General features: G+C 44.5%; 1 protein-coding gene across 3 annotated transcripts in view; it reads right to left on the bottom strand.

Moving 5' to 3' along the window:
- Positions 1-27,477, bottom strand: part of BRPF1 (bromodomain and PHD finger containing 1) — a 46,706-nt gene that overhangs the window by 17,127 nt on the left and 2,102 nt on the right. For 2 of the 3 annotated variants that reach the window (XM_066596742.1, XM_066596743.1), the window contains exons 2-9: positions 24,422-25,027; positions 21,459-22,418; positions 14,992-15,148; positions 12,294-12,389; positions 6,863-6,994; positions 6,620-6,766; positions 3,126-3,435; positions 1,886-2,203 (exon numbers count right to left, since the gene is read on the bottom strand). In XM_066596742.1, the coding sequence (XP_066452839.1) occupies positions 1,886-2,203; positions 3,126-3,435; positions 6,620-6,766; positions 6,863-6,994; positions 12,294-12,389; positions 14,992-15,148; positions 21,459-22,418; positions 24,422-25,017 (2,716 nt within the window). In that variant the 5' untranslated portion in view covers positions 25,018-25,027. The remainder of the gene's footprint in view (positions 1-1,885; positions 2,204-3,125; positions 3,436-6,619; positions 6,767-6,862; positions 6,995-12,293; positions 12,390-14,991; positions 15,149-21,458; positions 22,419-24,421; positions 25,028-27,477) is intronic. The other variant, XM_066596744.1, reaches the window with a different exon arrangement.

Below are 27,477 nucleotides of genomic sequence, written 5' to 3'. Positions count from 1 at the left end.
AATGATCGCAGCGTGGTGGTGAAATAATTGTATTAACGATTGTTCGTCTCCGTTCTGCACGCTCAAGAAAGGCAGTCGGCCTGTCCAAGAGGATCCTTATGTGCAGCTTCATTTAGTTACATCTTGTTTCTGGACTACAACAATACGGTCGCATTACAGCTCTCTCAAGAACTGTCACCAAGCGTTCTCACATACCTGAATGGAAAACCTGGCTAATTAACCAAAATGCCACTTATCCACCTATATAATTAGCAGACAAGTCCTCGATTTGTTATACAAAATGGTTTAAAGTCTTTTACCATCTTATAAAGTTACAAGTGTTTGAAATCCTGCGTGATCCAGAGTATGAAGGGGCTGCAGCGCTGATTTAGTGGGGCAATCTCTCCACGGTTTTCCCTGCAGTGCAGCGCTCCAGGCCACCTGACAGTGTAAGGAACTGCAGTCGGCCCCATTCACTTCAAAGGAGCGGTGTTGCAGTTCCCTGCACAGTAGTTGGTCAGGAGCGCTGCTGTGTACAAAGAACTTTGAACAGGATGCAGTACTACACTAGAACCTGGGACCCTTCATTTGCAGGATCAGTGGGGTCCTAGAGTTCAGACCACCTCTGATAGTAAAGTGATGGCATCTCCTAGCAATATGCCATCACTTTACAAGATGGTTATACCTCTTTAATAAGCTAAAAATTGAAGTGAGCGCATCATTCACGACCACTTGGGGGAGCCATGCTATAAAATGTCCCCATTGTAATTATTCAGATCCTAGATGACTATTCTGTAGCTGCAGCTCTGCAGACTTTATTCCCTATTTAAAGGGGTTGTACCAAGATTGCAAGTTATTCCCTATCCACAGGGTATCTTGAGAACAGGGATCCCATGTCCCCCTCTGCCTGTCACTTCGAGGGTTGCCTCTTCAGCACAGTGATGTCAGAGTTATGGAAGCACAAGCCAAGCCTGCGCAATCGTTGCTCCATTTATTTCAACAGTGCTTGCCATTTGGCCACCTCTGCAGCTTCATTGAAAGTAAATGGAGCAGCAGCGCGCTTGTGTGACCAGCGCTCCATGCAGTCTTCTCACTGCGGTGGGTGAAGTAAACCTGCAGTGACGACGGGAAAGGGAAGGGGGAACCACAATGGACCCCGATCTTGTAGTCGTTGGGTTTCTCAGAAGAGAGAGCCCTGACCAATCAGCAGGTTATGACCTAGCCTGTGGTTAACGGATAACTTGTAATCTTGGTACAACCTTTTTAAACTTTTCTGCTAGACAACACCCAAATGTTCTTGGGCCATTGTAGGCAGCGGGTAGCAACACGAAGTTCCATCTCCAACCATTCTGCATTCAGTGCTGGCTGAGGGTATCGAAAGCTATTGCAAAATGTGCAGCCAAGAAAGCAATGCTATGAAGACTATGTATATCAGAGTCTAAAAGGTGCAGGTAAGTAGTGGCACAGCCTACAAAAAATGTCTGTCTAGTGTAGGAAGATCATATATCCATTCTCATAAATGACATTTCACATTTACCACATGATCTATTCCATGCAACATATATAGCAGCATTTAAACAGTTACAAGAATATAAAAAACAAAAACAAACAAAAACCCTCAAAAAAATGCCCTAAAAAGTAAACACCAAGCAATTAGCTTTACTCACATCGTTGGAGCACATAATATAAAATATATATAGAAAAATAAAGCCTTAGACATTATGGCGACCCCGAAAAAAAATTGTTGGACCATAGATCTTTGCCAATAGGGAAAAAAAAAATATAAAACGAAAAAAAAAGTGCAGCATAACAATCACACAAATGTAAACAGGTCTGGAAACTATACAGAGCTGCAGAAGAGGCCCCTGCTGCAATCAGAAAGCAGTCAACCAACACAGGTCAGTACCTTTCCCCGTCTCCTGACTGCTGCTCTCTTCTGCAGCACTGTCCGTCTGTCCATCCTTCTCGGAAGGTCTATGCATAGGCAAGTTGCCTCTCCCAGACAAGCTGTGCCGCTCCAGGGCTCCGTCCCTTCTGGACTCTTGCTGATGGGCCATCTTGCGGCGGATGGAAGTAATCTCTTTTCGGATCATCTTGGCCCGACGTGCCCTTCCTATGCTCTGCTTTCCCGAATTGACCTCATCCAGTCGTGCAAGCTGGACTTTAAGCTGCTCTTCCAGAGGGAGAGGTTTGCGGTTGTCAGAGGAAGGTGTACGTTCATTATCTGGAGAAGATTTTAAAGAAATCAAATTATTATGGACCCCTTTTATACATTAAAGGGGTTATGCCGAAAGCACAACCCGTGTTCATGTCGTCTATTAGGGCATATGAATAATGCCATCGAGTGGGCCTCCCCACTCAGGAACTCCCTCTATGACCCAGAATGTTCTGCAGGACTGCATGCAGTCATTGTATTATATGACAGCCATTAATGAGAAAGGCTGTCCTGTTCTACTATACATCCCCTGCATTTTCCCTCCCATACAGTGAATAAGGAATGAGAAAAGAGCAGAGTGCGCTCAATGGGCTGTTCATCCCATTATCCCACCTATGGCATTGCTCTTAATTTTAGGCAGCGTTTTATGGATTACTTAAATTATAACTAAACTTTCTGACAAATCTGAAGTTTTCATTGGTGAGGGCCACACTAAATCACTAAAACAGACAGTAGCGCTCAGTGGTGTGGCCTGTACACCACTCAGAGCAGTTATGTAGATGGCTGAATGGACACAGTACTCAGATTAGTACTTCTGCCCATTCGTTTTAGCGATCAGGGGGACCAAAACTTCTAATGTAAGTTTTTAACTAGAGATGAGCGAATATACTCGTTTCGAGTAGTTACTCGATCGAGCACTGTGATTTTCAAGTACTTCCGTACTCTGATGAAAAGATTCGGGGGGCGCCAGGGGGTGTGGGGAGGCGTGGCGGAGCAGCAGGGTAGCAGCTCTCTCCCTCCCCCCCCCCCCCCCACTCCCCGCTGCAACCTCCCACTCACCCACGGCGCCCCCCGAATCTTTTCGCCCGAGTACGGAAGTATTCGAAAATCGCGGCGCTCGGGCGAAAAAGGGGCGTGGCCGAGTAGGTTCGCTCATCTCTATTTTTAACCTTTAAATATTCTGTTATGTTAGCATAGTTGCACAACTTACTGGTCTCTTTGCCATGACGTACAGTCTCATGTCCCATGCCCTGGTGCAAGTGCATTCCTGTCTCAAAGTCTATGCCAATCTTTTCTGCTTGACGACGAGCCTGCCTGATGATAGCCGTCCCCTGTTCCCGCAGTCGAACGGCCGCTCGGTAGAAGATGGTGTCCTTAGCGTTATACTTGATGCAGTTGTTGACTATTAGGTTGAAGTCATCCTCAAACTGATCAAAGTTTTGGTAGCGGAGCGCTTCCAGGTTGGCCTTCATGGTCTGAAAATCCATCGGCTTCTTGATATGTTCAAGGTAGTCGGGGACCTTTGAAGAAAGAAGGAAAAGCCAAAGGCTAAAAGAAAGAAACCGCTTCCAGCATCCGAGAACATCAGAATAACATTACACAACTGACTGCTAATTCCTGCTGCAAGCAGAGTTTTGGGGATGAATGACATAAATTGGATTATAACGGCAAAAATATCAGCCCGACATTGGAACATAAATACTACTGCACACTAGTGCTACTGGCAAAATCTAACTAGAGTGTGATTTTGTTTTTTAACCCAAGTACAATGCAATAACCAGAACATAGCATGAGCTGTTTATAGGCTTATAGAGGTTTTCCACACCAGAGTTAGGGTCCGATTACTAGACAAGAACCTTCGCACGAACATTCATTTGCCTGATGGTCGGGCTGTGTAAACAGCGCAACAATTGACTGAGAAAAGAGTAAACACTCGTTCATCAGCCGATTGTGTTTTACGCAATCATTAAAATTTTCCCATGTAAACAGGACAGTAGAGATGAGCGAGTATACTCGCTAAGGCACATTACTCGATCGAGTAGTGCCTTAGCCAAGAATCTCCCCGCTTGTCTCTAAAGATTCGGGGGCTGGCGGGGGGCAGAAAGCGGCGGGGGAAGAGCGGGGAGGAACGGAGGGCTGATCTCTCTCTCCCCCCCGCAACTCACCTGTCACCCGCGCCGCCCCCTGAATCTTTAGAGACGAGCGGGGAGATACTCGGCTAAGGCACTACTCGCTCGAGTAATGTGCCTTAGCGAGTATACTCGCTCATCTCTACAGGACAGGAGGGTGTAGCTGATGATAGCTGTATGGGGGACCGCAGTTGCTATCTTCCAATCTTATAGTGCAAATCACCTGTCCGTGTAAACGCTATTAAAAAGAGGGGGAGGCTCTAGAGGGCTCAGCTCTCTAGAAATGCCAGAATCCTTGAAACAGGGGTGAGAGCACTAGTCTATTTCATTATAGGAGAAGGTGGAGGTCTTAGTGCTCAGATACCCTTTGAAGGCTTATCCCAGCAATTGTGAAATAAGGTCTCTTCATGATGTAAAAGAAGCATTGCAATATTTTTTTCCATTTGTCAAAAGGTACATACTGTAAGGCAGCAGGGAGTTTGCGCAACAAGTTATTTTCCAACAGAAAACCTATTGTAGAATTTTAAAGCGAAAAACGCCAAGGGTTCTTTAATGTGAGATGAATCGTCCTAGTGATAATTGCTCCTGTGCCTTCAGTCAATGGGGGTGGCGCTGGCTGCAGCTGCCTCCAGTCACAGTAATGCCAGATTTACACGGAACGAGCTGTTGGCAAACGATGCCCAACACTTGTCCCAGTGATGCTCGCTCCTGTACTGTTACACAGAAGCAAGTATCGCTGGCATCGCTCACAGCGCTGTCAGCATGGAGGCGAGCCTGCCTCCATTCGTTGTAAGCAGTCAGTTGTTTAGAAGTGAACGACTGCATTTACAGTCAGCGGCGTGTAATTCAGTTTCCTGCATGCAGAAACTAAAACAATGCTCGTTCAGTCACTGCATGCATGTATATGGCACGACTATTGTTCAAGTTCTCGCAGGAGTGCGGTAATTTGAATGATTCTAAACGATAAATGGGTTCAGAACAAAAACTAATTGTTGTTTGATTTTTATGCCTGCAGAAAACTAAATGAACAAATTATCATTCATCGCTCAGTGGCCGGCAGATCAGCAAATCAGGAGGCTGGAATAGGCACACGTGACGGGGCAGAGCTACGCGATGACGCGTAAAAGGGGCGGAGCCAGAACGCTGCTGCTGCCGAACAGACCCGAAGGCAGAAGACCCTTCTGCGCAAGCGCGTCTAATCGGGCGATTAGACGCCGAAGTTAGACGGAGCCATGGAGACGGGGACGCCAGCGCAGGGAAGGTAAGTGAATAACTTCTGTATGGCTCATATTTAATGCACGATGTATATTACAAAGTGCATTAATATGGCCATACAGAAGTGCTGAACCCCACTTGCTTTCGCGAGACAACCCCTTTAATATATTAAAGCGACCCTCTGGTCCTGGACAACCTACGATGGTCAAACCGCTTCTCTGACTACCTGATGCACGCTTTGCATTACTATTCATTATTAGTCTGAGACAATACACCCGCTTTGATTGAGCAGCACTGTCCAGCACTAGCCAGTCAGATAGGCAAGTTGTGTCTTAGGGTAATGATGCATACTAATACACAGGGTACATCAAGAAGCGATTCTGCCATCTTTGTTTGTCTAGGACTGGAGGGTCGCTTTAATGTAGTTCAAAAAGTAAACCTTAAAGGGTATTGGATTCTTATAAGTTAATTGGATATGCCATCACTTTATGACTGCTGGGGTCCGACCTATGGGAATCCCACTGCTCCTGAGAATAAAGGAGCCATAGTGCTGATTTAACGCCACTACTTCTTCTATGTTAGCTGGGATGCCACTGTGCAGGCAAGAACAATGAAGTGGATGTAGAGCTAGGCTAGAAATGTGGCCCCTAATTCCTAGGGTCACAGCAGGGGTCTTAGAGGAAAGACCCCCACTGATCATAAAGTGCTGGCAGAGACATTAAACGAGAACACCCCTGCACACAAGCGATCTGAATTGATTCTTTTATTAAGGCTGGGGTCACATGGGACGGAATTTCAGCAAAATTCTCGTGGAATGGCTGCACCGAAAAACCACGAGAATTCCACTGGAAAAGCGCAGCTTCAAAACCCGCGGCCTTTAGCCGTGGGTTTTGGAGTGATTTCGCTATCGGCATTCCGCTGCGGCTTTCTCTTCCCATAGAGAGGAGAGTGGCCGCTGCGGAAAACAGAAAAGAATTGACATGCTGCAGAATTGAATTCCACGCCACGTCAGTTTTTGCGTGGCTCGTCGGCTGTGTTGATGGAATTTTTGAAAAATCTCGTCCATTTTGCTGGCAAATCCCAGGATTAGGAGCCGCGAGCGGAATTGCTGTGTGAACCCAGCCAAATGGGTGAAATTGCTCTCTAATGCATGGCTAAGCAAAAATCCTACAACGTCCCATCAAAGCGCATACAATTATGAAGCCAAACATTTACAATTTTTTGTCATCAGAATCAAAACATGACGCCCCCCCCCTCCCAAAGAGCACTGCAAAACAGAAGTCACTCCAATAGTCATGCACCATACAGACAAAATGGTTATGAGATGCACATAAAATGTGGTGGGAGATTGGATTCTTACTTCGTACAGTTCTGTTACCTCAGACAGAGGGACCGGTTGGGTAAATATATTGCTGGTATCTTTCTCCTGTAATAACGCGAGGGTCTTTCTCAAGAGAATAAGAAATGGAGTTAGTTGGACCTCAAGAGCCAACTGCTGGATTTTAATCTACAACAGACCAAGAGAAAAAAAAACACGGGTGTTAAGAACAGGACGCAGGAAGGAGAGTCTCTGGGCCGAGATTACTAGACGTCCGATTGTTACCGTTTCTCTCTTGAGCTTCTCTCGCTTGCGTATTAATTCTACCAGAAGGCGTGCCCGCTCCAGGTCATGCCGGAGCCTCTGCCAAGATTTTAATTGTTCTTTCAGCATCCAGTTTTTATCCGTGGAGTCTTTCTGTTGAAAAATAAAATGCGTTAACGAAAGCCAAAAAGTTAGACAGGATATACAGAAGGACAGAAGTCTACAGTAAGGCCTCCCTCACACAGGGCGTTTGCAAAATGCTGTGTTTTCAGCAGCGTTTTTTTTAAGCACAGCTGAAAACGCTGCCCATTCATTTCAATGGGAGACTCAGCTGAAAATGCCCAAAGATGTGAGCAGCCCCATTGAAATGAATGGGAGCCTTGTACAGCGTTTAGCACAGGGCTGAAAACGCTGATGAAAACGCCCTGTGTGAGGGAGGCCTAAATGACGGAACTACATAAAAAACATGGCTGTTACAGGGTTCATCAATCTGAGAAAACTAACCAGGGCGAATGAAAAGGGGGTTCCTGAGAGTAACACAAAACAAAAAAATTGCCAGGAAAAGAGTCCCAAAACATCACTGCTCTTGAGGAGATCTGCATGGAAGAATGGGCCAACATACCAGCAACATTGTGTGCCAACCTTGTGAGGACTTCCAGAAAACGTTTGACCTCTGTCATTGCCAATAAAGGATATATAACAAAGTATTGAGATGAACTTATGTTATTGACCAAATACTTATTTTCCATCATAATTTGCAAATAAATGTGTTAAAAATCAGGCAATGTGATTTACTGGATGTGTTTTCTCATGTTGTCTCTCATAGTTGAGGTCTACCTATGATGTCAATTACAGGCCTCTCTCATCTTTTTAAGTGGGAGAACTTGTACAAGTAGTATCTGACTAAATACTCCCCCCCCCCCCCCCCCACACTGTATCTATGTGGATACACAGATCTATACAGATCTAAGTGTATCCACAGTAACAGACAACCCAAGCATAGTCTGATCTTGCAGTCATGTATTGCACCACTCAAGTTTTTGTACGGTACCAAAACAAGGAAGCAACAACTGTAAGATAGGACTACTTGGGGTTTTTTATTCTCTTAACACAGAGATACATAGGTCTGTGAAGGAGCTGTATACACAAAACGATGGCAGATTTTTCCACAAGACTATTTCCAAAGTTGCTTCAGTTCTCAGTTTAGATGCACTGAAGCAATAAACAAAAATCAATTGCAAAGTTGGAGAAAGCCTTTATGGAGCTAATTTGGTTTTCAGTTGCTTAGTAGTTGCCAAGAGGGACTTTTATAGATTTAAAAAGAGTTGACCGGTTACCGGAAAACCCTCCCTTCAATAGGGCTGTCTGGGGTAAGATAAACTGAACTATCCATACCCCTCCAACTACTGCCGGGATCCAGCGCTACAGACCTGCTGTGGTCCTGGCATTTGTTGTGAGAGCTGACATCACAGGAAGTCAGGTGACCGTGGCATCCAATCACAAGATGGCATCCGTGCTAAGATTTTGAGCATCAAGATGATAGGAGTTTGGGGACACGAAGTTCAGAGGCTGCAGTGGTCACCCGACTGTGATGTCAGCAGTCACAACAAACGTCAGGACCACAGCGGGGCTACAGTGTTGGATCCCAGCGGCGGATGGGTAGTTCTAGCTCAGTTTATTACTTTAATACAGACAGCCCTATTGAAGAAGGACAACCCCTTTAAAAAAAAAGACAATCTAAGTGGTTAGGAGACAAAAACACGCATCTAGGCACAGTGACCAACCATTTCCTTTAGATCTATATACATCTAGTTTTGGAATTGCCCTTTTCTCAAGAGCAAATACAGACTTTTCCCCGGTCCGTTATGTAAGCTGGTGTTCTGCCGACCAATCTGCAAAGCGACTATAGGGAATCTGGACGTGAAGCCCTGTCAGCTTGTTACAAGGACACTCTTGCTGGCAAAGTGAGAGATTTGCTAATTAAAATAAGACGGGGACTTGATGCTTATTATTATACGTATATTAGTAAATATTCCCCAAAGGTAACCTAAAGTAAGTGCTCAAAAAATGAAATTGTTCTTGGCAATGAAATAAGAAGCTACCGTATATACCGGCGTATAAGGCGACGGGGCGTATAAGACGACCCCCCAACTTTCACCTTATACGCCGGTAATACAGTGGAGAAAAAACAAAATCATTACTCACCTCCCCCGGCGTTCTGTCGCGCTCCGGCAGGATGTCGCTCGCTCCTCGTCCCCGGCGCAGCATTGCTTTCTGAATGCGGGGCTTGAAGTCCCCGCCTCCAGAAAGCTAATACACACGCCGTCAGCCAGTTACAGCCATTCAATGACATCATTGAATGGCTGTGATTGGCTAAAACACACGTGGCTTCAGCCAATCACACTATTCAATGACATCATTGAATGGGTGTGATTGCTAACACACGTGCGCCTTCAGCCAATCACAGCCATTCAATGATGTCATTGAATGGCTGTAACTGGCTGACGGCGTGTGTATTAGCTTTCTGGGAGGCGGGGATTTCAAGTCCCACATTCAGAAAGCAATGCTGCGCCGGGGACGAGGAGCGAGCGACATCCTGCCGGAGCGCGACAGAACGCCGGGGGAGGTGAGTAATGATTTTTTTTTTTACACTTTTTTTTTTGTATTACCGGCGCATAAGACGACCCCTGACTTCAGAGCAGATTTTTCGGGGTTCAAAAGTCGTCTTATACACCGGTATATACGGTATATAACGGCAGCTAAAGTTCTGCTCTGAGTGTAAACCTCGTTAGGAACTTGTCCAGGCCATACATTACATGGCCAGACGCAACACTATGCCAACTTTAGATCAATTAAACCCAAAAGAGGAACAACACTTAACCCTTTGCAATCAAATTTTGGATTCAGGGTTTCCTAGGGGGCTTTTTTTTTCTGCCATTATACAATGGTGCCATCTGATGGCTAGAGCCAGTACTGCGGTATGTAACATGCTGGAGAGGCCCCCAGACAGAGCGGCCAGTAATCTACAGTAAGAATACCCTGCTGGACGTCTTCTGACATCAGAGCTGTACAGGCTTCAATCAGGATGTCTTTAGATGTCAGACAGTGGATTGGAAAAGGTTAAGATTAAAGATGAGCGAGCACGCTCGTTTAAGGCTGATGCTCAAGCGAGCGAGCATCAGTCTTTTCGGGCAACTGTTTACTCGTCTGAGCACCATGCGGGAGGGGGGGGGGGGGGGTGAGGGAGAGATCTCTCTACCCCCTGCATGGTGCTCAGACAAGTAATCAGTTGCTCGAAAAGACCGATGCTTAAACGAGTGTGCTCGCTCATCTCTAGTTAAGATCAAAAGAATAGGACTGGCACTAAACCAGTCAGAACTCTGGTCTCACAATAAAATTACATACAAGTGACCCCACGAGAGGTTTATGTGGTTGATTACTTGTAATGTGGCCATTTAGTCCAGAAAGCTATAGTCTACTTTTAGATGCATCTCCATGATTTTAAAGGTCACCATACACCTACAATAGCCGTCACCAGACAGCTACCACTCCCAGTCCCCCGAAACATATGAACACCCATTGAGTCGAGCATCCATGCGTTTTACATGAGGATAATGGAGAAAGCCGCAGCCAGACTGCTTCAAAGACTTATGTACAGGGGGAACAAAAGGGTCGGGTGTTGAAATTCAAGGTGCTTGATCCTTTTTACCCCCAACATCATCTGTCAGGAAAGTCGAGAGACCTGCATACAAGAGTAGTCAGGACCCACCAAACTCTGCTGTGCTAGATAGACTGCTGTCTCATATGGGGGGGGCTTTACACTTTTGACCAATGCTTCCATACAAGGGGTAGGCTGCCTAATGCGACTCATTTACAGCCTTTACTGATTGCATGCTCTGATATACTATAGCCGTTGTAAAAATGGAAAATCCTCTAAGATTTAAAGCGATCCTCCGGCTTCAGAACAGACTTTTGTCCTGGGATCAGAAGTGGCAATTATATTACCTGCGGTTGGTCTGTGCTGATGCCGCTCTGATCCTCTGGTTCTGGGTCCTGTTTTCAGCCATCCAAGATGGCCGACAAACTCTTCGGACTACCTAATCTCTACGGTACATTGGTAGTATAAGACTACAAATTCACTATACCTGCCTCTCTGATTGGCCAGCACTGCTCACGTGATCAGCACTGGCCAGAGAGCACTACTTAGTGTGCATTTGGTAGCTAGAAAATTGCAGCTACCATCTTAAGACAGCTGAAAACAGGATCCGGAACCAGCGGATCAGAGAGATGGCAAAGAACAGCTGAAGGAGAGACCCCATTTACACTGACAGATCATCACTCAAAAATCACTCAAACGACAGTCTGAGTGACAGTTTTGAGCGATCATTGTATAGTCTATAGAAGCTAATTAGCTACTAAAAAGCTAGGCAGGCGGAGCGGGACACCGCCGCTATCACTCGGCAAACAATACAGCTGTCCTGCATAAGCTGTGATAACAGCCTGCACTGATGATAAGAGTTCATCCCTCAATTCTAGAAAACTACAATTGAGCGAGGAACGAATCATGCACAAAAACTGCACGATGTCCGTGCATTTAGACGGTTATCGCTCAAAAGATGGCTTTGAGCGAATTTTTAAATGGGCCTTCACATAACACCCTCCACCTGCCAGTCCTGAAACTGAAGTTTGCCCCGAAGCTGAGCGGTTGCTTTGACATAATGAAAACTGAGTTTTGCGTTTCAAATCCTCACCATTTACAAGCTCTCTTTTCTATTCATTGACAGAAAGCACTGTTATGTAAACCCTGAGGCTGAAAACCGGTTAGATGTCACCTGTCACACTCAGGCATTTAGCTTAGTTTACATCTTGCTGCGATGTGTCAGTGGAATATGATCAGTAAGGGTTTCAGGCTCTGGGTATAAACTAGACTATTCCATTCACTGAATGCAAGAATAGCATATAGAGGACTGTACATATGTAGGGGTATGTTCATACATAGCAGAATTGGTGTAGATTTTCCTCAGTGGAAAATGTGAACCAAAATCCGTAGCAAAAACTGCATCAAAATCAGCACTATTGGTGTGGATTGTACAGCGGAATGTGCCATGAATCCGTAGCAGACTTCAATTGAAAAGTGTGATCTGCTGTGGATCTGTGTTAAAACTGCTTTGAAATTTGCACCAATTGTACAGATTTGTACACTGTTTTGATGCCGATTTTCCACTGCAGAAAATCTGCATCATTTCTACTACTTGTGAACGTACTTTAAGACAGGAATGGCCAAGAATGACGGTTCCAGCGTGACATCGAGGAAAGTGTAATCACATCACTATGATTACTGTGTGTTTTCTCAGATGACTGTAATGTCATAAACATCAAGGAGAAGACAAAACATAAGACAAGTCCATGCATCTGTAGAAGATTGACGGCAGTGCAGCCACCTTATAATCACCTTCATTGTTTGGTCCCCCTTCTCATCGTTAGATTTTGACACTGCCCCCGGGTGAGCAGAGACATCATCAGATTTAGGTATTCTCCACTTCATCTCCTATTGGGAGAGTAAACGCTTTTATTTATCTGCTCTCGCTGATCCATCCATGAGAACGCCTCCCCTGTCCTTCTACATAAGGGTCAGATGTGTACGGCACTGTACAGTTACTATAATAGAAACAAAGCTGACCTCGTCTTTATCTCCGCCCAACAAACATAATACACATTGTTACTCTAATTCGTTTTCAGTTTTCCTCGTGTTCCAGGGGGGTATTAAAGTGACCCTCCAGACCTGGACAAAGGAATATGGCCGCACCAGCTTCTCTGACTACCTGATGTACACTAGTATGCATCATTACGGTGCATTTACACACACAGACAATCGCTCAAAATTCGCTAGGAACTGACAGTTTTGAGCGATCATTTTGCATAGGTACTTATGGCCAAAATCAGCCCTTCAGTATCTCATTGCATGTATTTGGAGACCAGCGGGTGGTCTGTTCTTTAAAGGCATCGCTATTGTTCTCCAGCACGACAGCGGCTGTTAACAGCTGTTAAAGAATGTTATCAGGGCTGCCTGCGGAGAACACAGTGTGGTCCTTCTTATCTTACCATCCTGAGGGACAAGGATTTCATGTGGACCTGAGTCAGCGATGGCCTAAAAGTGCACGATGGCCGCACATTTACACACAACGATTATCGCTCAAAAAGAGGTCTTTTAAGCAAATTTTGAGCGATAATCGTAATGTGTAAAAGGGTCTTTTAGTCTAATGCCCCATGTACACGAGACAAGTTGTTGGGCCAACGATGCCAACAGCACGTCCAAGTGATGCTTGCTTCTGTGCTGTTACACAGGAGTATCGCTGGCATCGCTCACAGCGCTGCCAGTGAGCATTCCCCCCTCCCCCCATTCACAGTAAGCAGAGAGAATGACTGCTATTTACACGTACCGGCGCATTGTTCAGTTTTCTGCAGGCAGGATAATTGTCCTGCAGTCGCTAAATGCGTTTACACAGGACAATTATCGTTTAGATTCCCGTGGGAGCACGGGAATTTGAACGATTCTGAACGATAATCGTCCCATGTAAATGGGCCCTAAGATACTACATGCTGCTTTGATTGATCAGTGTGCATCAAGTAGTCAGAGAAGTGGTGTGGCAATCTTTGTTTGTCCAGGCCTGCAGGGTCGCTTGAAACACTTCTGACAGATCTGCAGTGCTCAGCCCTTTCTATGAATCCCAAAGGCTTCAATGGGGAAACATGCTTGGAAGCATGGACACCACTTTGTTCTCCGTTCTCCTGCACTGAAACTATAGTGGCTTACGTCAATATGCCATAAATATTTAGAATGGGAATACCCCCTTAAAAAAATGCTTGGTAAATAAGTTTTTCAGCAATTCTCCCTTACAAAGTTGCTTAAAGAGGTTGCTAAAGAACAAGGGAAGGACTTGCTATTCTGGTTGCAAGAAAGCTAAGGGTGCAATGCTCAATGTCAAGCAGTAGCTGCAAAAGCAGATAAGATTTTCGGATGTATAAAAAGATTTTTTTTAAAACCCCTCATCCAAATGTAATATTCCTCCTCTATAAAACCATTGTACGACCGTATCTTAAATACCTGATTCAGTTTTGGGCTCGACAGAGGTGGACAACTAGAGTACTAAATGAGATTGGAGGCTTCTCTTATAATGAGAGGCTAAAAAGAGGATTTGTTCGGTTTAGAAAAAAAAAAAGACACCTGATCTTATTTACATGTATAAATATATGTGTGGCTAATATAAAGAACTCTATGAAGGACGAGGGGAGCTTCATTACGTGTGGAAGAAAGGCAATTTACACCAGTACAAGACAGGATTCCCTTACAGCTATATCCTGAGTGGTAGAAACGGAAGATACTGTAAGATTTAAAGGGCACCAGTCATCAGCTTCATGTTGCCTTAATTGTGGGCAGCAAGAACATAGGGCAGGTATGTAAATTGCAAGCATGTAGGTCTCATTTTGAAACGCTGCAGCGTTCTTTGAAGATCCACTCTGAGCAGAGTTTGGAGTGATGGGGGTTTGGGGAGATGATGCATTTTTCTCACAAAACGCCTCCCATTTGCAGCAGAAATCGCAGGTTTAATAGTTCAATATTGGTTTGAATTTCTTAGACCAATATTGCACCTTAAGAGAGCTGTCACGCTAGGCGACCTGGCGGGAAGAGGCCGGCACAGCTCCGCCACCATTACTTTAAGCCCTGTTCAGAGTTGATTTTCAAAGTTTGTCTATTCTGAAATACCATTGCACAATACATACATGCTTGCATTGTACATACCTGTTCCAGCTTCATGTTGTGCATGGCCCCCTTTAAAAAGCTGGCAAGAAGCTTAGCAGGAAGATCCAGACATTTGCGATTTAGATTTCTACTTTAGCATTGGAAAATGACTTTTAAAACAGACTTTTGTTATCATTGGTGAATGTAGCATCAAAAGCTCTGTCAGTCATACACAGAAAATCTCCCCAACCCACCGACATGCCGGCAGCGTTATATAATGCTAATGTATAGCTCTGTAGTGGGCAGTATATGGTTAATGTCAGTCAATCTACACTTCACAAACTAGGGCCCCACTTTCTGAAGCTAATGACTGCTGCAACATGCAGTAAGAAGCACCCCGTATTCTGACCTGTTCACAGTTCCTCTGCGACTGTAAGTGCGTCTGCAAGCGACGTAACAAGGGCACACCGTTGCGGGATTGTCGCTTTAACGTCCAGTAGCTGTGCAACCTCTGCATGAACTGGCTCTTCCTCGGTATAGTGAGGCAATTGGTGATCTTACTGAGTCTGGAAGAGAAAGAAAACCATACAGGGGTGTCAAGAGGAAGAATGCAAGAACCAAAATCTTCACCGGCAGATGTGTCATATATCCAGTGTACAAGAGGCATCGTGTGCACGACTGCTAGAACCAGCCCACCCCTGCAGCATCGTTGTAAGGTCATTGGGCTTTCCAGGTTGTCACAGCTCAGTCATACCATTATAGGGACTGTTTATAACGCTTCGGTACAGTCAGAAGGTTTTACAATAGCAGATGCAGGGTTGGGCAGAGGAAAAAGGCCACGTACGAGAAAGAACAGCGCAGACTTCATATTTTCTTGCTCTTCTGGTGAACTCCTGAATTTCTATCCTCCAGGACGCAGGAAATGAAGATGACATCCGTGGATGAAAAGAACAGATATTTTTATTTTTTTTAACCCCTCAAGTCCCAGAACAGTTTTTGCCTCTCTGCAATAACTTTTTTTTCGACTCTGCGACTGTTTAATGTGGAACTAGAGGTGTTTAAAAAAAGGTGTCATCTTTTTGGTATTCAGGAGGGTTAAATACTATAAAATATTATGGAGGGTGGGGTCAGCGGTTGTGGACATCTGAAACACAAGTACGTTGGGCATGTGTGGTTTTTGTATGGAACGGGCTCAGGAAGTCTGCTCCATATGCAATATGTGTCAGCTGCCTTTGATGGCTGACAACCGGCTGCAGAGGATAGGGTTAAAGATAGCATCCTCATCCCAGCCGTTAAAACCTTTAGGTGCTGTAGTCAGCGCCAGCCGTGGCATTCAATTACCTTGACAGAGGAAGGGGATCACTTGCCATGGCAGCCTGGGGCCTTGCAGTTTTCCCTATTAAGCCATATCTGTGGCAGGGCTTAATAGGATGTACGTAAAAGTACAATATAGTGTAATACTGCAGTATTACGGTACATTCACATTTCACTGCTTCAGATGGAATTCAACTAAAAGGGTAGAATTTGCTGCAGATCCACATCAAAATTTGCAGCAAATCAGCTACATGTGAATGCACCCTTACAGTAGATTGTAAAAGTTATTAAATGATATCAAGAAAGAAAAAAATAAATAAAAAATCTTAACTATTAAAAAGTTAAAAAAAATATATTAAATCTTTAGGACAAGAAGAAAAAAAAAAATCAAAGCAACAAAGCAAGAACCATGACACACATTTTATATCACTACATCTGTATAAGTCCAATCTATTCGAATGACACATTAGTTATCCTGCATATAAATGCAATCCAGAGGGGAACAAAACCAAAAAAAACCACAACTTTGGAATCACGCTTTCTTGGACAAAGTAAGACTCTCCGCTCCCGAGAGAAGGGCTTAAAGGGGTTGTCTCATGAAAGCATGTGGGGTTATGCACTTCTGTATGGCCATATTAATGCACTTTGTAATGTACATCGTGCATTAATTATGAGCCATACAGAAGTTATTCACTTACCTGCTCCGTTGCTGGCGTCCTCGTCTCCATGGATCCGTCTAAAATCGCCTCTTCTGGCGATTTTAGACGCGCTTGCGCTGTGCGGTCTTCTCCCTTCTGAATGGGGCCGCTCGTGCCGGAGAGGTGCTCCTTGTAGCTCCGCCCCGTCACGTGTGCCGATTCCAGCCAATCAGGAGGCTGGAATCGGCAATGGACCTCACAGTGAAGATCCCGGCGGCCATCTTACTAAGGTAAGTAAGAAGAAGGAAGAAGTCGCCGCAGCGCGGGGATTCGGGTAAGTACTACCCGGTTGTTTTTTTTAACACATGCATCGGGTTTGTCTCGCGCCGAACGGGGGGCCTATTGAATAAAAAAAAAAAACGTTTCGGCGTGAGACAACCCCTTTAACTGCATTTTCTTTCTGTTGCAATTTTTTTTGAAGTGTAGAGGAAAATTTGTCGGGACGCAGGCCGGGTAAGCAGGGGTTCAGCAGTTCTACCTGCCCCGATAGACAGGGCACAGTACAATTTATAAGGAGAATGTGGATTGGCCATGTCTCAGCCAATTGGCACTATGCTAATGAACTGCAGGGCACACGAAGCTACTAAACCACTGGAGGTAAGGTTGAGAGCTGCGGAGCATAATATTCCGAGGGGGGTGCAGCGTAGTATATTATGAGTGGGGCACGAGGGTGTTGGGACAACACCTGTAATAATGAAGGGGTGGGGGAATGAGCCCATGATGACTGGGGAGTGTTGATAGTACATAGTGGCTGTGATTACTGTGGGAGTAGAACCCCATCCTCCATACGTATATTACTTTAACTTCCTAAAGTCTGTCTTCCCCTTTGGGGCCACTAAATCCCCTACATGCAGTCATACAGCAGGGGTTATGACTTACCAGATAAGTCCATTACTCTTCTTCAATGGCATCGGTCGCATGCATATATGAAGCAGAGGACAATAAATTTTGCTTTACTGTACATGCCGATGCTGCTGGAAATGACAACATGCTTGTGGTTTAGTGGCCCCAAAGCTGCTGAATGGTCCACTTTAATATGTACTGATAATCACAATCATCCCATACAATTCAGATCATCAGTATATATTAAAGGGGTTGTACCAGAATATCAAATAATTCTCTATTCAACAAGTTTCTGCGCCAAATAACATGTCGCTTTTTGATGTGGAAATGCTTTTTTCTGTCAGAATTCCGCACTCTGTTTTGGCCCATTGACAGGGCTAAATCCATGTACTGATCTGCGCCAAATAGCTATGGATTTTGACTTTGTTTTTAGAGGTGGAATTCACGCGGAAAATTTGGCTGTGAATTCCACCGTGTGAACATGACCTTAGGGACAGCCTGCTTCGTGCCCATGCCATGGCCTATTCCCTAGCAACCGGTCTGACTCCATTTAGCTCAGTCTTCATATAAGTGTAGAATAGACTGAAGCTAATAAGGTTCTCTGTAGACACTGAGGTGGAGGACAACACACACTGCTAGAGCTATCATGCACTCATCCAGGACATCATACAGCTTCATCCCATTATACAAGAGCAGACAAAGCACGTGCGGCAGAAAACTTTGGCGCTGATTACAAGCAGATCTGCCAGAGCGGAGAACAGAGCATATGTTATGGATAAAGCTGCTATTTGAAGAAGCACAAATAGATTGCCACAAAAAAGAAAAAACGGTTAATACATTTAATGAATGCGTTATAAATAAATTATACTACGGCAGGTGCTGATGAAGAGGACCGGCTGCTGCACAGCGCTAAATGTTAATGGATAATACGTGAATAATTAATACATTCTTGAAAGAATAGATAAAAGAGTTCCAGTACTAAATAGTAAATGCCATTTGTCTCCATGATGGTTGTCATGACAATCGCTACAGTAACCCTGTACCGTTGTGAAGCTTTCTTTCTGGCATGGGGTTGCTAGGGAAACAAATAGGTTACAGGTCCGGCTACGCATACGGTATTATATAGAAGATTATCTTAAGTATTCCTGTTTGTGACTATTTTAACCCCTTCCCGCTATAGGACGTACAGTTACGTCCTGAGGGGTCAGGGTATGAATGAAGAGAGATCGCGGGGCAACCTCTCTTCATACAGCGTGGGCATCGGATGTTTATTTCAGCCGACATCTGGCAGCAATAGCTGCAATCAGCCGCCAGGTGATGGGCGCTATTAACCCTTTAAATGTCGCTGTCAATTCTGACAGTGGCATTTAAATCCCCTGAACAGTACAGCTTTCCCCATGATGAGATTGCAGGCCCCATGGCTGCCTTAGCAGAATGCCTATCAAGCCATCCCTGTGGGGTGGCTTGATAGACTGCCTGCCCAATCGTATGATGTATTCCTATGGCATTACATCATACTGCAGGAGCGATTAAAGAATCGCAAGTTGTTGTCCCGTGTGGGGACAAAAAAAGAAAATCAGAACAATCAAGTTTTACTAAATATCAAAGAAAAAAAAAAGGAATAAAAGTTAAAAAAACAAACTCCTTTGCCATATTTACAATAACAGATTCTAAATAATAAAACAAAAATATTTGGTATTGCTGCGTCCGTAAAAGTCAAATCTATCAAACTAACACATTATTTACCCCGCACGGTGAACGTCGTCAGAAAAAAAAATGAAACACTAGATATGCACTTTTTTGGTCACCGTGTCTCCCAGAAAAAAATGCAATAAAAAGTGATCAAAAAGTCATATGTATTCCAAAATGGTAACAACGCAAACTACAGGACGACCCGCAAAAAATGAGCCCTCTTACAACTATGTCCATGGGAGAAAAAAAAAACTATGGCGCGCAGAAGATGGCGGCAGAAAATAATTTTAAAAAATTAAATGTCTTTGAAAACAAATAAAAGTAGCACAGCAAAAAAAAAAAAAAAAAAACTATAAGTTTGGTATCGTAGTAATCGTACTGGCCCATAGAATAGAGGTATTAGGTCATTTTTGTTGCAGTTTGTGCGCCATAGAAACAAGACGCACTGAAAGATGGCAGAATGTGTTTGTTTTTTTCCATTTTACTCCACTTAGAATTAAAAAAAAAATTTTCAGCACATTTTATGGTACAATAAATAGCACCAATGAAAAATACAACTTGTCCCGCAAAAAACAAGCCCTCATACAGCGACGTCGATGGATAAATAAAGGAGTTACGATTTTTTAAAAGGTTGGAGGAAAAAGTGAAGAATTAAAGAAAAAAAAAAAAAAAGGGGCTGCGTCATTAAGGGGTTAAAGATGTTGTATCACTAATCAGTTACCCCTATCTTGTGAATAGGGAATAACTAGCTGATCAGTGGGAGTTTGATTGCTGGGACCCCTACCAATCCTGAGAATGGTGGTGCAAACATCCCTGAAAGAACAGTGCAGTAGTCACAAATGCTTGAACATGGCTATTTCAGGAAGTCTCATTGCAACGAATGGAGTGTCCGTCGCTGCAATCATTCAGGTACACTCCAGAGAACAGTTCTCAGGATCGGTGGCGGTTCCAACAGTTGGAGACCCTCCCTCCTTCCCTCACACACTGATTGGCTAGTTATTCCCTACCCTGTGGACAGAGGAGAACTTATTTTTGTGGGACAACTCCTTTAAAAAGAGTTTTTCTGCGATTAAGGCCTCTTTTTTTACACAAACGACAGCGATATTGCAGCTTTCTACACGCAATTTTCTAACGTCACTGATGCTTTTTCTTGTGAAAAAAATCTTGCGTTGCTACTACCCACGATTTTCTCATGCAATAAAATTGCGTGATTTCATCACGAGAAAGTTTATTGCAATGCAATAAACAAGCAGGCTCCATAGGGAAACATGGGCTACAAATTATCGCAAATCATAGATCATTCCATAATTATTTTTTTAGCAACATAGCATCAGATAAAACATAGCTAATGTGAAGAAACCCATTGGAAAGCATGGGCTTCACATACATGTGTTTTGTAATGTGTGATTTTGTAGCCCGTGTGAAAGCAGCCTAAGATATTGGTGATCTATCCTTTCAATCGAGTCAAACGGAGTTGCTCTTAGGCTGTCTGAACGATAAGCGTGACTTCACAGCTCTGAGAAGAGGCCTCGGCGCTGACCTGAGCATCACAGCTTGTTCGATCAGCTGATCGGCAGGGATTACCAGGAGCAGAACCCCACAAAGTTAAAACTGATCTTGAGTAATAGGTCATCAAAATCTTAAATCCAGAAAACCACTTCACATATTTAAAACAGGATTGTACCAAAATCAACTTTTCTTGCCTATCCATAGAAGTGGTGATAAGTCTGATCTGTGAGTATCTCACTGCTGAGACACCCCGATCCCAAAAGTGGGGTTCCTGAATATGATTATTGTATCCTTCGCAGTGAGGACGACAGTGGGTGCAGTGATGACATTATGTCAAGGGACCGCCATTCTCTGGATCAGTGGGGTCTCCACCAATCAGACCTCCTACAGATAACTGATAAAAGTCGACTTTTAGATAACCTCTTAGTGCACTGAATAGACAGTATAATTATAAGGGGTCTTGTCATTACAGTGATGGCACATGATTAAGACTGCTGGGACCCCCATTATCCTTTGAAAGAAGGTTCACAGGACTACTTACGTTCTGCAGCGCCAGCACAGTGAACCTTCCAGTCACAATCACCTAAATGGTGCCATCCTGCAATTCGCTGCACCATGGATTACATTGCAGTACTGAACTGGACCACCAGAAATTCTAAACAACTGGATACCGGATAACCCAATTCGGGCATGTTCACATGAGGCAAAAATTCCACAGCATTTCCGTCCCGTGTGAACATACCCTTAATGACAGATCACGAACTGATGGACATAATGAGAGGTTTAGCTGTCCTTTCATGTATATTGCTGCAGTATTTACCTGTGTGGGGGAATGCAAGGAACAGAAACGACTGGGGCAGCAGCTCTTTTTTCCGCAAGGATTTTTCGTGCTTTTTTCATTTTAATCCTTGACTTGGCTTTTGCCTTCTTTACTTTTTCCGAACTCCAAACTTTTCCCTCATCTTCTTCCTCATCATCCTCTTCCTCACCTTCACTATGGGAGAGGGCAGGGAGTTTACACACAGAGCCAGGGGGTGTGTGGATATCGCAATAAGCAGTTTTGCGTACGCTGAAGGAAGTGCCGTTGGCTCCCGTTTCCCGCACAGGTTCCATTTTCATGTAAAGTCCAGCCTGCTGAGCGCAAGTAACATGAAAGGCCGTGTAACAGTTTGCTTTGTGACACTGTATACAAGCCCCTGACCCACGCTGCTTGCAGATATAACACGTCAGCTTCCAGCGTGCTGGTGGGATATGTTCAATGCTGTCTATGGGTTCTAGGAAGACTGTATTAGCAAAACAAACCTCAGGGATCCAGAGGGCGCAAACCACGTGGGCCCAGCGGCCGTCATCTGTCTGCTTAAATGCACCCCCTTTGTTTGGGCACAAAGCACAATCTACAGCTCTAGAAGGTGACTGGAGACACCTCCTGCAAAGCCACTGTCCTTCAGGGATGTAAGGCACCCCATAGCACTCCTGGTGTACAGCTAGGTTACACATGTCACAGAATAATATAACATTGCTGTTCTGACATTCCCCATCGTTGCAGATACAACATACTGCATCCTCGTCTATTAACGCGTTTGGGTCGCCTTTGTTATGGCTCTCAAAGTATGACTCCTTTTCCAGCCGGTCCATTAGGTACTCAAAGATTTCCTGTGGGATGGGATTAACTCCTTCAGTCTTTCGCCGGTCGTTCATGATGTCGAGCCAGATGTAATCCTCCTCGTCCATGTCATACTCGACCTCTTCATCCATTTCTTCTGCAGACTTCTCAATGTACCTTGAAAATCAGAGGAGGAAAAATAGCCAAAAGCAAAAATCAGCAGTTATCTTACCAGAAATCAGGAGATCTCCAACCAGGAGAGAATTGGTAGCTGAATGTCAATGCAGCAAAATACAAGGACTTTATCTAATATGCATTGTGTCTTAAAACCAAATAAGCCTATAATGGTCAAATTATTAGTGGGAAGATATGCACCGGCTTTCTTATAGGAACCCAACTGGGCCTGTAGAAACAAAGATGGCTACACCTGGCGCACACTGTGCATTAGTATAAGTCGTTATACCTGCTTTGATTGACCAGTGATGTCCACATGAGCAATGCTGGCCGGTTAGATCAGCACGTAGTGTCTTAGACTACATATACATACTAATAAACAGTGTGCATCAGGTAGTCAGAGAAGTGGTTAAGTCATGTTTCTTCCTCCAGGCACACAGGGTTCCTTTAAAAGTGTAGGCCCTTTTAAAAGAAAGACTCTTATAAGCAGGTGGTAAACCAACCAATGAGTACGTTTTTCACCAGAAGATGGTGTAATGGAGTTGAAAGAAAAAATAGTCAGTCTGCAGCACCCATAACAGGCAAGTTGAGATGTAGTTTGGATATAGCATGGCTCTTAATGGGGCTGTCCAACCAAAAGAAGTTATCCCCTATCCACCACAGGTTTGGGCATAACTAGTTGATTGATGGGGGTCCAACTGCTTGGAGCCCTACTGATCATGAGAACAGGAGTTGAGGTCCTTGAATGAATGGAGCAATGATTAAAGAGGTTTTCCGGGTAGTGCCAGCTGTCAGTGCTGTGATATACCGGGGTTGGAGCAGAAGCCACTGCTCCAAACTCACGTAGTGATCAGTGCTCGTAACTGCAGGTGCAGCTCCCATTGAATTCAATTCCGAGCTACAGAGGTCAGAGCAGCGGCTTACGCTCTGATCCCAATGTCTGGAAAACCCCCTTTAAGCATGCATCACTGTTCTATTTATTTTAATGGAGCTGCCGCATATAGCCAAGTTCAAGCACTGGCTGTATCTCTGGCAGCCCCATTGAAACAGTGCACATGCACAACTACCACTTCATTAATTCGGGGACATTCAGGACCCCTGTTCTTATGATCATGCAAGGTCTCAGCAGTCAAACCCTACCGATCAGATAGTCATCCCTACTCCACAGGCAAAGGGATATGTCTTTTGGTGGAACAGCCCTATTAAGATTCTGTAACTTCCATAGACTAGAAGAAAGAGAGCAGAGGACAAGCATAGCCACTTCTTTGTTCAACCTCTGCCCACACTGTAGGTTTACCAGCTAATAACGAAAAGTTAAAGAGACCCTCCAGATTTAGGACCAAATTCTATCCTGGGACCAGAGAGTGCAGGGGCGCATATTACCTAGGTGTTCTCTGCCGTCCTGTCTGATCTGCCTGTTGCAGGTTCCATTTTTGGCTGTCCAAGAAGACGGAAGCAATCTCCTACCTACCTGATCATCTTAGTGCACTGGTAGTGTTAGACTACCAATGACTATACATGCTCCAATTGCCCAGTGCTGCTTAATTGGTCAGCACTGGCTAATCAGAGAACAGTGTACAATATGTAATTAGCTAGATAGAAAATAGCCAAGCCATGACCAGAGGTGGCAGATCTGACGGATCACAGAGAAGAACAACTGCAGGTAATATACCTCAAACCCCTACAGCCCCAGAATAAAATTTTTCCTGAAACAAGAAGGTTGCTTTCATTTTGAATGAACCTACTGAGTGCTTGTGTCCACATAGACAATAGTAAGCCACTTGCTCCCTTGGATAAGAGGAAATGCAGGTTTCTCTGTCCGTGCATAGAAGAATATAGTAAAAAATAGAACATAGAAATAAAACACTTCTGTAATGCTATATTCTCCATATCAGAGTCTGCAAGTATCCTAGGGAGACAAGGCAATAACGTTCAATCAGTAGTTTGTATGTAAGCAGTTGAAGGTGGAAGAAAGCTCATTTTATCATAGAGGGTTTTGCAGTTACCTGTAATAGGAGGAAGGCCGTGCAGGAGCATCTGGCGTGTCCTGATCCAACTCCCGGTAGACAACCTCAGGAAGCTTTGGCGTGGTGCCCGTGGAGGAGCTGTGGTGATGGTGATGATTGGAGTCCTTTCTCTTGTCGTTCTTATGTTTTCCAGATTTAGGCGTTGCAGTTGGAGTCTCGTTGTTTTCTTTATTGCTCCCATTCTCAGGCGCCTCTTCTGGAACGTCATCGTCTTCCGACACTACATCCAGATTGTCCAAGATACTTATCCAGTGCACCCTTCCATGCAGCTCCACTTCAACTAGCCGCTGGGCCTGAGCATAGGTCATCACCTCTCGGTTGGGCGACTGGGACACTTCGGAGTGAGTAGGCGATTGCTTGTTGGCGGAACGAGGCTGCCGGCCTTTCTTTTTGGATTTTCTGATGGGGGTCTGCTGCTGGAGTGGAGGGTTGTCATGGTCATAGTGGTAAAGGTGGTACTCAATGCCACTGTAGCTTTTATAGATCCTTCTGCAGGTTTCTACTGGACATTCGTATGGAGGTTTTGTAGCCCTCAGATTGTGGCAAAATGTCTTGACATCAAAGTCCACCCCCATTATGTTACATCTGCAATGGAATAGAGAACAAGCAGGTCACTGAGCAAACCAAAATAACCAAACAGATACCGTCACTTTCTTATAATACGAGCAAATCAGCGGCTCCAATTTACAGACCGCAGGGATGGTGGCATCCGTACTGCAGACAATGGAGAATATAAACACAAAAGGGGATAATATCGCTGCGCAAATATCTCCCCTATGGCTATGAATGTAGAACAAACCCGGCCATAGAGGAGATTCTTCTTGGTGGATTTCACTGGTTTAAAGTGTATTCCTATGTTATATAGCGCATAGTAGCAATATGTCATTATCAACCCCTTTGGGTTACCTGCTACCAATAAGTCAGTTGCACAACCCAACCTTGGGATGGTTGTATTGGGGGTTAATAATCCCTGTCCCTATCCAGACATAACATGATGATTCCACCAAATGGAATAATCATGTTATGGGTAGGTGAAGATGATTGAAAACCACACTACTGTCTTGTTTACAATTAGATTAATGATTCTAATTGAGGCAGAACTCTGGCGTTAAGACGTTCCAAATATTTGCACAAGACATACTAACAGTCTGAAGCACACAATGGTCGGTTATATGTTTGGAATTAAGAGGCGCACTGCCTCAATACATTTGGCGCACTTCTCTTCAGCCAACACTTGACTTAAACCCCATTTACACGAGATGAACTGTCGGGCAAACAATGGCCGACAGCTGGTCCCAGAGATGCTCATTGCTGCGATACTACATAGAAGGGAGTATTGCTGGCATCGCTCAGAGCGCGGCCAGCATGGAAGCAGGGTGGCCGGGGAGCATTCTCCCCCACGTCCGTCTCCATTCACAGAAAGTAGACAGTCGCTCAGAACTGAACGGCTGCTGTTTACACCAAACGGCTTGTCGTTCAGTCTCTGCATGAATTTACACGGGACGACCATCATTCAAACTCATGCGGGGATACGAACAACGATAATCGTCCTGCGTAAACGGGCTTTTAGACTGGCGTTTTATACGCCGGGTAAGTAACTTTCCTCCACTACTTGGAAAGTTAGTTCCCACGACAGTATATTTTTGGTTTGTTTGCCTTGTTACAGAGGACCTGTTGGCACCCCTGACATGTCTGTTTTAGTAAACACTTGTAATCCTAATAAGATTACAATTCTGAAGATGTACGAATAAACTGACAGCTGGTAGTCACCATTTCCTAAAGGCCCTTTTCCATGGGCCGATAAATCATTCAGATTCCGACATCCAGCGGGAATGAATGACAAATAAGAATTTGCCGCTTCTCATGCGGCATTCCCTTTCTGCATTCAGAAAACTGTATGAGCGATCAACCCGTGTAAACAGGCAACCGTTCAGTTATGAGTGACTACCCACTTACTGCGGAGGTGGACTGGCAGGAACAATCCCCGGTTTGCGTTCCTGTGTAAAAGCACAGTAACGATTAGCGCTGGGGCAACGGGTCCTTTCTAAGACCAGATTTTAAAAAACCCAAAACTTCTCATCAGGCATAACTCATCCTATTATCACATCCAGTTTGCAGCTTGTAACCATGGAAACACATAGTTTTGCATACCAGTTGTATAAATATAATGACAGGAGATTTTTAACTATTTGCATGGTTTTGTTACATTTTCTTTTTCTCTCATTGTATTGGCACAATGAAAAAAAAAACAACAAAAAAAACACCTTGCATTAAGCTAAACCAACTGCACATAGAGAACAATGGACTCTCAGGCATAATACACAGCAAAATAGAACATGCTGCGTTCTTTTTGCACTCGCGTATTACGCAATTCCTACACGCAAATGTGAGCAAAACTGTGTAAGCCAATGTATTTGATTGCCTGCAAATGACTGTGTATTGCATGCGTAATACGCAGTAATCTTACGCCCACGTGAGCCCGGCCTAAACGCAGGCACCGACTGAATGACAAATGATAGATATGTTCATTGTTCAGTTTGTGCTACATAAAAACTGTGCAGGCGACCTGTGCGGCGCGAGCGGAGCGGGCCCGTCAACAGGACAGAAGAGGCAGACTGCGCAAGCGCGTCCAATCGCGCCAGGAAAAGGATTCGGTCGGCGCCAGGGAGACGGGGACGCCAACACGGGGGGGGGGGGAGAGACCCCCTGTAGGTAAGTATATAACTTCTGTATGGCCAATATTTAATGCACGATGCATATTACAAAGTGCATGCATCTGGCCATATAGAAGTGCTTAACTTTACTTTATTTTGCGGGACAACCCCTTTAATCAGATTTGTTAGAGGACATTAGAAAACGGCTATAAAAACTGTTTGACGAATATAAGATTGACTTTAATCACCTATCCACAGGAAAAGTGATAAGCCTGTGAGGTGAGGTCTCACTGATGATCCCAGGAATGGGGGGTCCAGTGTGCCCCTCTTCCCTGTACGACCACCGCACCTCTCACAACAGGACTGAATGGAGCGACGCTG

The sequence above is a fragment of the Eleutherodactylus coqui genome, chromosome 3, assembly GCF_035609145.1.
Source record: "Eleutherodactylus coqui strain aEleCoq1 chromosome 3, aEleCoq1.hap1, whole genome shotgun sequence".
NCBI classification, from domain to species: Eukaryota; Metazoa; Chordata; class Amphibia; order Anura; family Eleutherodactylidae; genus Eleutherodactylus; species Eleutherodactylus coqui.
This window is presented reverse-complemented; position numbering and strand designations above follow the sequence as displayed.